The sequence below is a fragment of the Bufo bufo genome, chromosome 3 (genome assembly GCF_905171765.1).
Source record: "Bufo bufo chromosome 3, aBufBuf1.1, whole genome shotgun sequence".
Taxonomy (NCBI): Eukaryota; Metazoa; Chordata; class Amphibia; order Anura; family Bufonidae; genus Bufo; species Bufo bufo.
Window position 1 is genome coordinate 105958406 of NC_053391.1, and position 14913 is coordinate 105973318.

General features: G+C 43.0%; 1 protein-coding gene across 2 annotated transcripts in view; it reads right to left on the bottom strand.

Annotated features, from left to right (window-relative positions):
- Positions 1-101: 101 nt before the first annotated feature.
- Positions 102-14913, bottom strand: part of CORO6 (coronin 6) — a 149595-nt gene continuing 134783 nt past the window's right edge. For both annotated transcript variants that reach the window (XM_040423451.1, XM_040423449.1), the window contains exons 7-11: positions 13143-13247; positions 9092-9237; positions 4772-4829; positions 1272-1502; positions 102-991 (exon numbers count right to left, since the gene is read on the bottom strand). In XM_040423451.1, coding sequence (XP_040279385.1) covers positions 869-991; positions 1272-1502; positions 4772-4829; positions 9092-9237; positions 13143-13247 — 663 coding nt within the window. In that variant the 3' untranslated portion in view covers positions 102-868. The remainder of the gene's footprint in view (positions 992-1271; positions 1503-4771; positions 4830-9091; positions 9238-13142; positions 13248-14913) is intronic.

The following is a 14913-nucleotide window of genomic DNA, read 5'->3' on the forward strand; positions in this document are numbered from 1 at the left end:
CAATATTTGAGAGTAATGCGTCTTTTGTGTATGAAGAAAATATTTCAGTTCAGCTCATGCAAAATGGGAGCAAAACCGAAAGTGTTGCGTTTATATTTTTGATCAGTGTACATCCTAAAATATACTGTTATACCTGTGCACACAGGTCATATTAATACAGTCTAATAGGGTGGCCAGCACTGTGTTGTAATATGGAGCCATCTGGGCCCAATCTTTGTTGGACCAGTTTGATCCTGATCAGGCCTACAAAAATGGCTCTGTCTGCTGTGCACATTTATACATTAGATATTCTATATGAAAATAAACAATTTCTAAAAATGAGGACATTATATATATATATATATATATATATATATATATATATTTCTTTGAGGAAATCAGAATAATATATGTACCCTATCTATAGTATACAATATATTAAAATGAAGATGTATCTAAAACGATGAGAGAGATTGATATGAGCCTCTAATTCTGTCCGAGGTGATGTGTCCCATTTTCACAATTTAAGGACTCCGGCATATTACAGCCATAATATTATATTTCAGTCTGCTACCTGTCCCATTGTCCGTCAAAGCAGCCTAGAGCTACAGTCAATGTAGATGCAAACAGAACCGTCCATGATTGATATTTGCCTAAAAAAAAAAGTCTTCAATCCCTGTCCCTTAGACTTAACCAACCCAAGTGAAGAAGGCCTCAATAAACTTCCCTAACAATGAAAGGAATAAACAGGGAGCCTTCAGTTTGGAGTCCATACATTGGCTCCATCACCTCTTGTAAAACATAATCAAGTTTGCTTGCAAGGAAAGAGGGCATGTCATTGTTGAAGTGCATTCTCAGCCGGATGGCAGAATTTCATTCACAGTTCGGCTCAATCAGTGCCATTAGCGATTTCTTGGAGAAGGTTTTCTAAACTGGAGATGCGCTTCTCTTGAGACTCAACAGTGGCTCGCAAGTACTTGATTTCTTCTAGAAGTTCTTCTAGGGAGACTCTCTAGTGAAGAAAAACAGAAAAAAAGTACACGTATGGAGGGTAGCTGTATCAAAGAGCATTAAGACTCATTTTAAAAAATGGCCCAAACATCTGAACAATGATCAAAAATGTAATTTCTGGGCCACAGTGAAAAGTCTATGATAGAATTCATGATATTGCATGTGTCAATGTTATTCAGGTGTCTTCTTATGTGGCAGAAGGTTCATGGTCAACTGCTACCTCTGAAGCTCTACTGGTATGCCGATGACCAGTCTCATATCTAGACATGTGAAGTACTTACTGAGAAGCCAGTATCACAAGAAGAGTAACTTCTACGTGGCCCAGTTGGTGGTTTGTTGTCCAGAATGTTTTTCTTGGTGACTTTAAGTTCCCTGTTCTTCACAGGTACATAGCCATCCCTGAGTGATACCAATATAGGGTCAGCAGTCTGTCCTGAAAACCATTCTTCTGCTTCCAGGGCTGGTTCAGGTCCAGGCGTGTCTGGATACAGATCATCCTGGAAGAGGTCTGACTGTAAGAAAGAGAAGAACCAGTCTCATTGAGGTGACTCCGGCCTTATATCTCCCAGTTATTTTACGTAATGGTGATAGGAAGTCTGGTCGCATCTTTTTTATTTATATTTTTTTTTACTGGTAACCATAATTTATGACCAGGGCCAAGATGCACTCTGGCAAGTCTGCCCCTTGTTACCAGACACCTACAATTGCATCTGGTAGAGTAGAAGGGAAAACACAGCTGTTGTGCTTACCTATACACCACATTTAAGGCTGATTTGGGAACATTTATCAGGACTGGCATTCCCAAGCACCAGTCTTGATTCCCTGTGGTAAGTGAGATGCCTCTTAAAAAATTTGTCACATCTCTGGCCCTCCGTGTGCTAGAACCTCACATCTACGCCAACAAGGAAGCCCTGCCCCTCCTGCTAAGCCCTGCCCTTTTTCTCGCCACTTAAGAAAAGTGTCGAGAAGCTGAAAAATTTGTGCACATATGGCATGTGCCATAATTTGCAACTTTTTTTTACACCACAATAGTGGCATAAAGTCTTTAATAAATGCCCCCCCATTGTGTGAATTCAAAATTAGAAGTAAAGTTACAGAGAGTCTGTCACCAGTAAATTTACTTTTATACCAGGCACAATGACTTGTAGGCTGGGGCGTAGCTAATGGCTCATGGGCCCTGGTGCAAGATTTCCGCTTGGGGCCCCCTTCCCTCAGTGCTTAGTGGCCAAGGGCAGGAAGCGCATAGCCTTCGTGCTGCCTGAGGCTAAAATTGAAATGGCACCCCCGCTCCCGTGCCAAATTCTTGATTTAACCCCCTTTCCTTGAGCCAGAGGTGTAACTTGACCAGCATGGACTTTCTATAATACTGGTGTCTTCTTATGCACCACAAGGGTATTTGGGCCCCCTCAGGCTCCTGGGCCCGGTAGCGACTGCTACCTCTGCACCCTCTATAGCTACGCCCCTGCTTGTAGGGCTAGCTCAGCTGAAAGTAATGATACCTTTCAGTTATTGATCCATTGTGAGATGACCATGCAGCCCAAGAACGGAGGGGCTGGCAGAGGAAGCAGGAGGAGAAAGGGTGCACAGAGTGGTTTAGGCTCACCCTCTGTGCACTTACAGTGGGATGCGAAAGTTTGGGCAACCTTGTTAATCGTCATGATTTTCCTGTATAAATCGTCGGTTGCTACGATAAAAAATGTCAGTTAAATATATCATATAGGAGACACACACAGTGATATTCGAGAAGTGAAATTAAGTTTATTGGATTTACAGAAAGTGTGCTATAATTGTTTAAACAAAATTAGGCAGGTGCATAAATTTGGGCACTGTTGTCATTTTATTGATTCCAAAACCTTTAGAACTAATTATTGGAACTCAAATTGGCTTGGTAAGCTCAGTGACCCCTGACCTACATACACAGGTGAATCCAATTATGAGAAAGAGTATTTAAGGGGGTCAATTGTAAGTTTCCCTCCTCTTTTAATTTTCTCTGAAGAGTAGCAACATGGGGGTCTCAAAACAACTCTCAAATGACCTAAAGACAAAGTTTGCCCACCACTGGTTTAGGGTAAGGATACAGAAAGCTGTCTCAGAGATTTCAGCTCTCTGTTTCCACAGTTAGGAACATATTGAGGAAATAGAAGACCACAGGCTCCGTTCAAGTTAAGGCTCGAAGTGGCAGACCAAGAAAAATCTCGGATAGACAGAATCGACGAATGGTGAGAACAGTCAGAGTCAACCCACAGACCAGCACCAAAGACCTACAACATCATCTTGCTGCAGATGGAGTCACTGTGCATCGTTCAACCATTCGGCGCACACTTTACACAAGGAGATGCTGTATGCGAAAGTGATGCAGAGGAAGCCTTTTCTCTGCCCACAGCACAAAAAGTGCCGCTTGAGGTGGGCTAAAGCACAATTAGACAAGCCAGCTTCATTTTGGAATAAGGTGCTGTGGACTGATGAAACTAAAATCGAGTTATTTGGCCATAACAAGGGGCATTATGCATGGAGGAAAAAGAACACGGCATTCCAAGAAAAACACCTGCTACCTACAGTAAAATATGGTGGTGGTTCCATCATGCTGTGGGGCTGTGTGGCCAGTGCAGGGACTGGGAATCTTGTCAAAGTTGAGGGACGCATGGATTCCACTCAGTATCAGCAGATTCTGGAGACCAATGTCCAGGAATCTGTGACAAAGTTGAAGCTGTGCCGGGGGCTGGATCTTTCAACAAGACAACAACCCTAAACACTGGTCAAAATCCACTAAGGCATTTATGCAGAGGAACAAGTACAACGTTCTGGAATGGCCATCTCAGTCCCCAGACCTGAATATAATTGAAAATCTGTGGTGTGACTTAAAGAGAGCTGTCCATGCTCGGAAGCCATCAAACCTGAATGAACTAAAGATGTTTTGTAAAGAGGAATGGTCCAAAATACCTTCAACCAGAATCCAGACTCTCATTGGAACCTACAGGAAGCGTTTAGAGGCTGTCATTTCTGCAAAAGGAGGATCTACTAAATATTGATTTCATTTCTTTTTTGTGGTGCCCAAATTTATGCACCTGCCTAATTTTGTTTAAACAATTATGGCACACTTTCTGTAAATCCAATAAACTTCATTTCACTTCTCAAATATCACTGTGTGTGTCTCCTATATGATATATTTAACTGACATTTTTTATCGTAACAACCAAGGATTTATACAGGAAAATCATGACGATTAACAAGGTTGCCCAAACTTTCGCATCCCACTGTAACTGCTCATTTGTGCTTATTTTTTCTCCAGAATAAAGCAACAAATCGCTAAGGCTAGCTTCACACTAGCGTTAAAATCGTTTGGCAGGTTCCAGCAGAGGAACAGCCTGCTGGAGCTCATCGTATCTGGCATAGCTGGAAGGAGCAGGAGCACCCCCAGGCTTCATTAACTATAATGGGACCCGATAGGGATCCAGCCTGTTTCCAGCATTAGTGCCGGGATTCAGCCAGACAAAAACCGGTGCTTGCACAAATTTTTGTCTGGCTGAATCCCAACACTAATGCCAGAAACAGGGTCCCATTATAGTCAAGGGCTCCGGCAGGGAAAGGCAGTATCCGGCTATGCCGAATACGATGAACTCCGTTAGACAGTTCCGGCAGAGGAGATTTTAATGCTGAATATGCTAATGTGCTAATGTGAATATTTTTGACAAGAGAAACAGCAAATGTCAGCCATGATAGCAGCTGAATTTAAATTAAGATGGGGAGATGAAGAAAAGTATAGGTTGTAGAAATCTGTCACCTTTCTTGGAACTGTCATAACAATGGGTTCACATTTCCTCTCGTGCAGTTTGTAAAATCTGTAGAAATGACACAATTTGATTTAAATAATTAGCAGAAAGATGCTAATTTAACAGAATATATTTTGAAAAACATCATCTAGTCACTTTGGTCACTCAATAATAGTTACACAACTGACACCTCCATAGAAAAGCAACACTCAAACTTAAAAGGGTTTTCCAGTCTCCTGATATAGAGGACCCATGTCCTATATCCTCAGGATAGGTCATCAATATCTGATTAGTGAGGGCCTGACACCCCTCACCCCCACCAATTAGCTGTCTCAGCAGTGAAATTAGCTGAATTAGCTGAATAGAGCAGGAAGAACAGCGCCATGTAGTGGTTGTGATGGGTTACTGCTGCTGAGCTTCCATTCACTTCAATGTGAGATGAGCTGCAGTAACCCAGCACGGCCACAACACTGTAGCTGTGCTTCCTGACCCATTCAAGAGCTAGTTCCGCTGCCGTAACAACTGATCGGTGGGGGCGCAGGATGTTGGAACCTCACTGATTGAATATTAATGACCTATCCTGAGGATAGGTCATCAATATCAGGAATGTCGAAAACCACTTAAAAGGGGTTTGGCCACTAACAATACACATCCCCTATCCACAGAAGGGGTAACAAGTATGTGATTTTTGGAAGTCTGACTGCTGAGAACCACAAGAACAGAGGTCCCGAAATGCCCCATGAGAATGGAGCGGTGATATACGTGTGACTACTGCTCCATTCACTTCTATGGGACTGCCCGAGGTTGAAGGAACAATTGAATGATCAGATACTTATCCTCTATGCTGGGGATAAGTATTGTCAGTGAGAAAACCCCTTTAACCTCTTGCCAACCACCCACTGACTATATACATCTGCATATATCTCAGAGAGCACAGCTGCATGCTAATCGTACATCTGCATGAGCGGGGAGCCCACGGTCAGTGACAGCAGGGCTCCCCATAGAGAAGAGAGGGATGTTTTTTCACTGTCCCTGCCTTTTTCATTGATCAATGCATAGAGCTTCATGATCGCTGCGTATAGTGATCAGGAAGTGGCAATGACGCTTCCTGCTCCAGTCCCAGCAGTCATGTGATTGCTGGGGGCCGGGAGTCTGTGTGAGCTGTTGGGTCTTATCAGACCTAGAGCAGCGCTGCACTGAGGCTGTACAGTGATGTCCAACCTCTCTGAAAGCTGTATTCTCCCTGTAACTGTCACAGCCATGCCCATGACCGTGACTTCTTTACCGCATGCAGTTGCCTGCGGTTTTGTATGGGTGTTCAACCACGGGTGAGGGCCGCTTGTTTGTGGCCTCACTTGTGGTTGCCGCGGGCAACTAGTGTTGTATTTAGCAGCAGAGCAGCCTGAGCGTCGCTAGGCAGCTTGCTGCCCTGGCATGCGGTCTCACCTGACTTTCTTTATGTTAGGTGTGTGTGTTGTGTGCACGGTGAATTATGTATTGTGTGCACTTCCCCTTTATGTGTCTTTCCCTTCTGTGGTACTGGAAGGGTTAACTTCCTTCCCAGTGTGTGTGTGATGTCACTGGGTGTGTCCAACCCTTGGGTGTGGCCACTTGGGCCTATATAGACCCTCTCTTTAGCAGGGCTCAGTAGGTTGTTTCAGTCTTGCTAGCTGGAGCAGCCTCTTGTCTTTTCTATCCGCCTGTGAGAGCCACCACTGTGGTCATAAGTTTAAGTTTAAGTTTAACTTTAGCTAAGTCTGTGTGATGTTTGGTTTATGTTTTCCTGTATTATTCAGTGCTGCCATGTATCTGGGTTCCGGTGTGTGGATGAGTTTGTGCTGACTTCTGTTTGCTATTTTGTGGACTTCAGCTTTCCTGCACACGGATCCAGTCAGCAGGGCTGTGGCAGGTGGCTGGAACTAGTGCAGCACCTGCCATATACATAGGCTTGCATTTGTTCCCCTTTTCCCAACAGCTTGGCCAGTGAGACTCCTGCTCCTCCGTGCCTAGGAGGAGTAGGTCGTCTTACCCTGACTCCTAGCGCAGGGACCGGACGGAGGGTGAGTTAGGGATCCGAGGTTCCTGCGCATGGGTCCTCCTACCTTTAAGGTCGGCCCATGCAGTTAGGAGTTAGGGTCAGGGTAGGGACGCTGTTAGGAGGTGACCTGCTCCCTATCCTGTTCTCCTGGCTGAGCAGCCATAACATCACCTGGCACGCACGGCTGAGGATTTCCCCCATCCTCAGCCGTGACAGTAACTGGGGGCAATGGGGCAGAATTTAAGGCTCAGAGAACTGCTTTAAAGGTACCTGTCATATTGAGCATGCAGTCTGATCTCCCAGCAGCATGTTATAGAGGGGGTGGAGCTGAGCAGATTGATATATAGTTTTGTGGGAAAATATTCTGTGTCATGTTCAATTTATTCATTTAAAGGGAACTTGTCATCAACTTTATTCTGCCCATACTAACAGCAGAATAAAGTAGAGACAGGTGAGATGATATCAGCGATCTGTCATTTCTAAGTTAAAAGTAAGTAGTTGCCGAGAACCAACATCACAATCATTGCAGACTGGGCCTGGAAAAGAGTCACGGCCACCTGAGAAGAGTCCTGGTTATTCATGAATCCCTGCTCTCCTGCCCACCTGCTGATGACTGACAGTCTTCTACCTAGTTTTCTCCCTTTGTCTCTAGGAGAGAACTTCCAATCATCAGCAGATGGTCGGGGAGAGCAGGAGATTAGGAATAACCAGGACTCTTCTCAGGTAGATGTGACTCTTTCCAAGGCCCGGGCTGCAATGATTATGATGCTGGTTCTCGGCAACCACTTACTTTTAGCTGATGTGTGACGCACCGCTGAGATCAGCATTTCTGTCTGTATTTTATCTGCCCTCATTGAGATCAGCATAAAGTTGATGACAGGTTCCCTTTAAATAGCAACTCTTTCTATGCTTAGGAGTCCAGTAGGCCGTCATATCTATATGTGAATGCAAAACCAATATGGGCAAAATACCAATAGCTCAATATGTGTGGCAAAATGCAATAGCTCACCAAAAATCCAAGTACACACATATAATGTAAATTAATTCTTTATTATTAAAAAGAAAATAGATACATAATGTAAGACAAAGTACACATAATAGCAGCAACACAGGACGATGCTATGGCAAGAATAAATCCCCCCCTAGACTCCCACTGTCAGTATTACAACGTCTATAAGACATACATCAATATTGTATAACACAGGTGTGAGGTCTCTGTGGGTTATACATACTATAAAGTGCCAATGCAACAATGGTTATCCCACTATCAAATGACAAGTGCTACAGGCTAGTGGCCTTTTAAAGAGTGTCCGTAGGATATACTCATATAAAGCCAATGGTCCCTAACACGATCAATACCACAGTACCACATTAAATCGTTGTGCAAAATAGCATAATAAGACAATACAGACCAGGAGTCAGGAAGGGAGGCGAAACGCGTGTCGGGGTTGGTGTCCCTTCCTGACTCCTGGTCTGTATTGTCTTATTATGCTATTTTGCACAACGATTTAAGGTGGTACTGATCGTGTTAGGGACCATTGGCTTTATAGTATGTATAACCCACAGAGACCTCACACCTGTGTTATACAATATTGATGTATGTCTTATAGACGTTGTAATACTGACAGTGGGAGTCTAGGGGGGGATTTATTCTTGCCATAGCATCGTCCTGTGTTGCTGCTATTATGTGTACTTTGTCTTACATTATGTATCTATTTTCTTTTTAATAATAAAGAATTAATTTACATTATATGTGTGTACTTGGATTTTTGGTGAGCTATTGGTATTTTGCCCATATTGGTTTTGCATTCACATATAGATAGGACAGCCTACTGGACTCCTAAGCATAGAAAGAGGAGCTATTTAAAGGGAACCTGTCATCAACTTTATGCTAATCTGACAGAAATTCGGATTCATTATTATGCGTACCTTGTCTTACATTATGTATCTATTTTCTTTTTAATAATAAAGAATGGATTTTTGGTGAGCTCAGAAATGGAAGGCTGTCAATCATTCAGTAGGACCGTCCACTGGACTCCTAAGCCCAGAATCAACAGGGATTTCAATCAATATGTTACAAGTTATAATGCATATGTTCCCACAAAACTATACAGTATATCATTCTGCTCAGCAACTCCTGCTTTATAACATGCTGCTGGTGGACTGGAGAGCATGATGACAGGTTCCCGTTAAACTAATCCGTTTACATTCAGCACTTATTAGTGAGGACCTAAAGATTTTTTTATTTCAATGTTTCCATCTCTCATGCTGAAAGTCTATATCCCCGCCTTACCTTGCTATTTCACATTTACTGACATCCAAGCCTCTCTTGGGCATGAAACCCATTCCCCTCTGGGGTTCCTTGCTACTGTAGGTATTCAAGTAATGGACATAGGGTGCCTCGCCTGTAATTTCAAAGTAACGAATACTACTGTCACCCTGAAAGAAAAAGTTATAGTGTCATTTATTTTTGCACAGCGTCAAATTCTGGGTACATTTTCTCGTACAGTGGTCCCTCAATTTGCACTGGTCTGGGGTTACAATATTTCTAATATACAATGGTTGTTCCTGGGCCCTTGTAACTAGACAACATACGTGCTACAGACACTTCTGATCTGTGGCAACGCTGATTGGTTAAAAGATTCAGCCAATCAGCAAGGCCTTTTTATTAGTAAATCCCCTGGAATATTGGATAGCGCCTCTCTACAGTATAGTACGGTACTATACATTCTGTACTGCTCTTTATGTGTGCCAAGATGAGCTGCTACTTCAGACACCAGGTCAAGATGCCTCCAAGATCCTGAAAAGCCTCCTGTCCTCTACATAAAAAGTGATTTCCAGCTTCCAGCAGCTATTTCTGACAGTTTTGTGTAAGGCTTGCTTCATTTGTATTAGGTCTGTTTCACACTGGCGTTTACTCGTTCCGGCAGCATGCAGCGGTATTTGTTCGGCATATTTGCCGTGCTGCGGCCGGATCTACGCTGCTCCCTATTATAGTGAATGGGGCAGGGCGGACTTCTGGCATCTCACGGATGTACAGTGTAGTACGGATCCGGCAGGCTGTTCCCCTGCCGGGACAGCCTGCCGGAACAAGTAATCGCCAGTGTGAAAGTAGCCATAGTTATCTGCTTATTATTTTTTTAATCCCCTTTTTCCTATGTTTGTCTTACATTGAAATAATAGAAAGACCTTGAATCAATAGTGTAATAGTCAATAGGAGGGAGGGATTCTAATAATGCCTACAGCAGTGGCAATACCTCACAACAGGGTAGTTGAAAATTGTTCTTGATTTGATGTTATTTTGATGTTATCTATTCATGCTTGGCTGTCTGTAGGTGTCACTGTTTAGTAAATTTATGCCCTGACTCAGCAGAGGGAATGAGCTTTCGCCTCTGATGGAGAAGCTATCTAGTTAGTATTGCATCAGCCAAGTTTCAGTTTAGCAAACAATAGGGCGGTGGCTCACTCTGGATGGGATTGTGGAACAGGTGCTGCTAACCCAGATTAGAGGGACACCCACCCTCTTGGTGATAAATTGTAAAACTAGAATGATGGGCGAGCACACTTCATTTGGATCATAAGGTACATAAAATTTCATTAAATCACAGTATAAATGAACACGTGTAAATACGTTAAAATAAAGTCAATTGGTAATTAAAATACAATAAAATATATAGTGCACTTTAAATCATTCACAAAGTCCACAGATTAATAGAAATGTCAGGATAGTTCTGTTCACACAGCATATATTGCAATTTGATTAATAGTATTTGTACCAGAGTGCTATAAATCAATTGCCGTCCTGTAGGAATGGAAGTCCGCTTATAGAATAAAAATAATTAACTTAGGTCCTCCTTTCTAGGAGATCTCCGATCACAGTACTGTTTCACAGATATTTCCCAAGTATTATACGCTGGTATTGTAGCATCAATGTAGACAGATGATTATAGTACTCTATTCAGTCCGAAATCGACTGCAATCTCTGGAATATTATGCATGTGCTTCCCAGACGTTAGGTACCGATCATATGCACCAACTGGCTATATTGTATTATTCAGTCCCGTATTGACTGTAACTGTTGAACTCATATATGAAGGCTTCTTACCTCCCTCGTTGTTGGTAATCTGTTTCAAGCAAGGGTCGGGCGGCGCGGGGCACTGCCGGCGTCTCGCTCCGTCCTGCTCCAGCTGGCTTACCCGAGATCTCACGAGATTTCAAAGTGGGATTCTCGTCCGGCACAATAGAGAGGACACAGTGTATCTTCGGTATAGTTCAGATTATTTTTACAGTCCTTCAATCCGATTTTACAGCATGGCCATGCTCATAGATGCGGAGGTGCTTTTCTTACAGGTGTGCGATCCAGCCCATACATGTTTCGGGAACTCTCCTTCCCTTCATCAGTGGTCCACTGATGAAGAGAAGGAGAGTTCCCGAAACGAGTATGGGCTGGATCGCACACCTGTAAGAAAAGCACCTCCGCATCTATGAGCATGGCCATGCTGTAAAATCGGATTGAAGGACTGTAAAAATAATCTGAACTATACCGAAGATACACTGTGTCCTCTCTATTGTGCCGGGCGAGAATTCCACTTTGAAATCTCGTGAGATCTCGGGTAAGCCAGCTAAAGCAGGACGGAGCAAGACGCCGGCAGTGCCCCGCGCCGCCCGACCCTTGCTTGAAACAGATTACCAACAACGAGGGAGGTAAGAAGCCTTCATATATGAGTTCAACAGTTACAGTCAATACGGGACTGAATAATACAATATAGCCAGTTGGTGCATATGATCGGTACCTAACGTCTGGGAAGCACATGCATAATATTCCAGAGATTGCAGTCGATTTCGGACTGAATAGAGTACTATAATCATCTGTCTACATTGATGCTACAATACCAGCGTATAATACTTGGGAAATATCTGTGAAACAGTACTGTGATCGGAGATCTCCTAGAAAGGAGGACCTAAGTTAATTATTTTTATTCTATAAGCGGACTTCCATTCCTACAGGACGGCAATTGATTTATAGCACTCTGGTACAAATACTATTAATCAAATTGCAATATATGCTGTGTGAACAGAACTATCCTGACATTTCTATTAATCTGTGGACTTTGTGAATGATTTAAAGTGCACTATATATTTTATTGTATTTTAATTACCAATTGACTTTATTTTAACGTATTTACACGTGTTCATTTATACTGTGATTTAATGAAATTTTATGTACTTTATGATCCAAATGAAGTGTGCTCGCCCATCATTCTAGTTTTACAAGTTTCAGTTTAGCTCAACCTGCTGTTAAGGGCAGATTTTAGTTCAGTTTTAGCTTAGCCTGAGAGCGAGAGAGAGGCAGAAGCCATTCCAGTATGGGTCTGCTTGTGAGAAGCAGCAGTCTCAGAGCTTGACTTTGACTGTTGCTGATAAGCAACCCAGCTTGTAGAGGACCTTTCACTGGTTCTGACATTACAGTATAAGTACCTGGCAGTGTAGGGCATATTGAGGAGAAGTGATAGCTTGTTTTTTTTTTCAGGGAAAATTAGTTAGTTTCCATGAAGCACAAGTAAATTTGGCTTCGCGGCAAATCAAATTTTTCCTGAAATTTTGATCGAAGTCCACTTTGGATACTTCGATTCGCTCGACACTAACCCGCACCAATCCCACAACACCAAGGGCTCCCCAACTACCATCAGGCAGGATCCCCATCAGGGTGTTCTCCGAGGTAAGAAAAGGCTCGTCCTCCTGTCACTACTTGGCCCTAGGGAGCATCGGTGTGAAGATTGCCACTGTGAATAATTGCTGCAGCCAGAGCCACTACCACTCCCATCCACCTCTCCTCCGGGGCTTGCGGCACTAACATGAAAAAATTGCATTTTTCCAAAAGGAGTTGTTACTCCTCATCAGTAGAGAGAAGGGCCAGTTGCCTGGCAGAGGTATTGTGTACAGCTCAACAAGCTCATCACACAGCAGTAAGGAGTATGTGCATAGTAACATTTTGTGAAATTCATATCATATATGGATATTCATTATGGGGGACATTTATCATCCTCTTGGTGTCAAAAAGTCTCAAACTTTAGTGCACCCCATGGTTTTGCAAAATGTTGCAACTCTTTAGCAATTTAGAGAGTCACTTGACAATTTTCCAAAAAGTATGCAGGGGATGGGTGCTGTGGGGGCTGCTAAAACTAGCTCCCTTGCTGGTGTAGATTGCCATTTTGTGAATGGACCCGTGCAGATGTACCAAAAAAACTAAGAGGCGTACGCCAGTGGGGGATAGATTAAGTACTGACATTTGCGACCACATACTATCCCATGAACTGAAACTAAATGTGTATGTACATACGTACCTTGCCACAGAGGTAGACTACACTGGAGTCAGGGTCATAGAAAGGAAGCAATACTCCATTGCTGGTGTCCATTTCTTGTAAGGCAATAGGTTCTTCGAAGTTACTCTAGACAGTAGAGGGGTTATGTCAGCACAAATCCAGTAAAAACATGAAAGAAATTATTTGGTTGTAAACCTGCACAATAGCAAAGCAGAATGAGTACACACACACAGGAACGTAGAAATGGCCGCGGATGCTCGGGCCTCTCCATTAACTTACTGGGCTTGCTTACTTTGCTACTGTTGAAACTCCCATAAAAGTAAATGGATAGAGCCGAGGATGTGCAGATACTTCTCATTCCCTGTGATACGAGATAGAGCCCTATTCTCAAGGTAGGTCAGGGTTCTGGAGGTGGAACTAGCACCTATTAGACATTTATGGTATAGCCTGTGGAATATGACTTAAGGAGGCAAGTAAATGGATTTTTCCATTACCAAAACTTATCACCTATCCAAAAGGTGATAGCTGTCTGACTGAGTCCGACTGCTGGGACCCCCACCGATCAAAAGAATGGGGTACCCTATGTGAATGTAAAAGTACTTCCATTGCGTGACCACCGCTCCATTTACTGTCTAGGGGACTGAAGGGATGGGACTGTCAAGCAATCATCAGCTATTTCCATCAGTTCCTTGGACCCCCCCCCCTTCCCTCCCCATCAATCAGACCTATCTTGTGGATACTTGATAGGTTTTAATTATGGGAAAACCCCTATAATTTGTATCTGTTGTTCTGATACTCTGTTGACCATTATTGATTACAAAAGGTTTGGAAAAGTTGCTTTGCTAGTGCCGAAATATTATCAATTCGAAAAAAAAAATTATATGTTCTAGAAAAAATATAATAAGCAAAAATGCAAACCCGTGCACAAGAGATATCACTTTATTTCAGCAGTGCCATAACCTCTCTGAGTCACTGCATTACAACTGACTTATAATGAAGCATATCTACGAGTTACGTCAATTATATATTTAGAGATGACCCTCTACATTCACAGTAGAGGTCTCACCACAATTTCTGTGCTTACGCAGTAAGCGTCTGTTGAGCGGAAGCTGATGCACTGTGCATGCACCAAAACTGTGGCACACAGCACCGGCTCGCTACCACAGGGTCAGGCAAGCAGACACTGATGCCTGGGCCTGTCAGTCAAGTGGAGGGGGCATGGAGAATAGAAGAGCTGAAGGGCTAGACCCCGGCCCTCGGTGCACTGAAGCCCTAATTCATATATATATATATATATATATATAGAAGAAAATTCTTTCACTGGAACAGCAAAATTGATTTTTGCCATCCAGGTATTGTTTTAATAAGCAGGATCATCCCTACCAGGCCATATGCCAGGTTTAATACTATGGATCCTGCTGGTCCTGCCTAAAGATGGTGTACTGTATGAAAGTATTACATAGGTGCACTTTGTAACTTTATGTGCACCCTGTGGTAAAGGGTATTACTAAGCCCCCATATCAAAGTCAAGGATGAGCCTCCAGAGCAGTATAACTATTTTTGGCAAGCCAGAGGATAGGTGGTATTGCCAAATATCAGATCGTCTACATTAAAATGAGTCCACATAGCAAAAAGTTAATTTTCCACTTTTCAAAAAACAAACATGGTCACTGCATCTGAATAGACCCCCCTGGTCTCTGTGCCCTACAGCTGGCACTATGGCTGCTTCAGCTATAGGTATACTTGCAGCATACAGCGCAAATACAATAAGATTGTACAGTATATACAATGG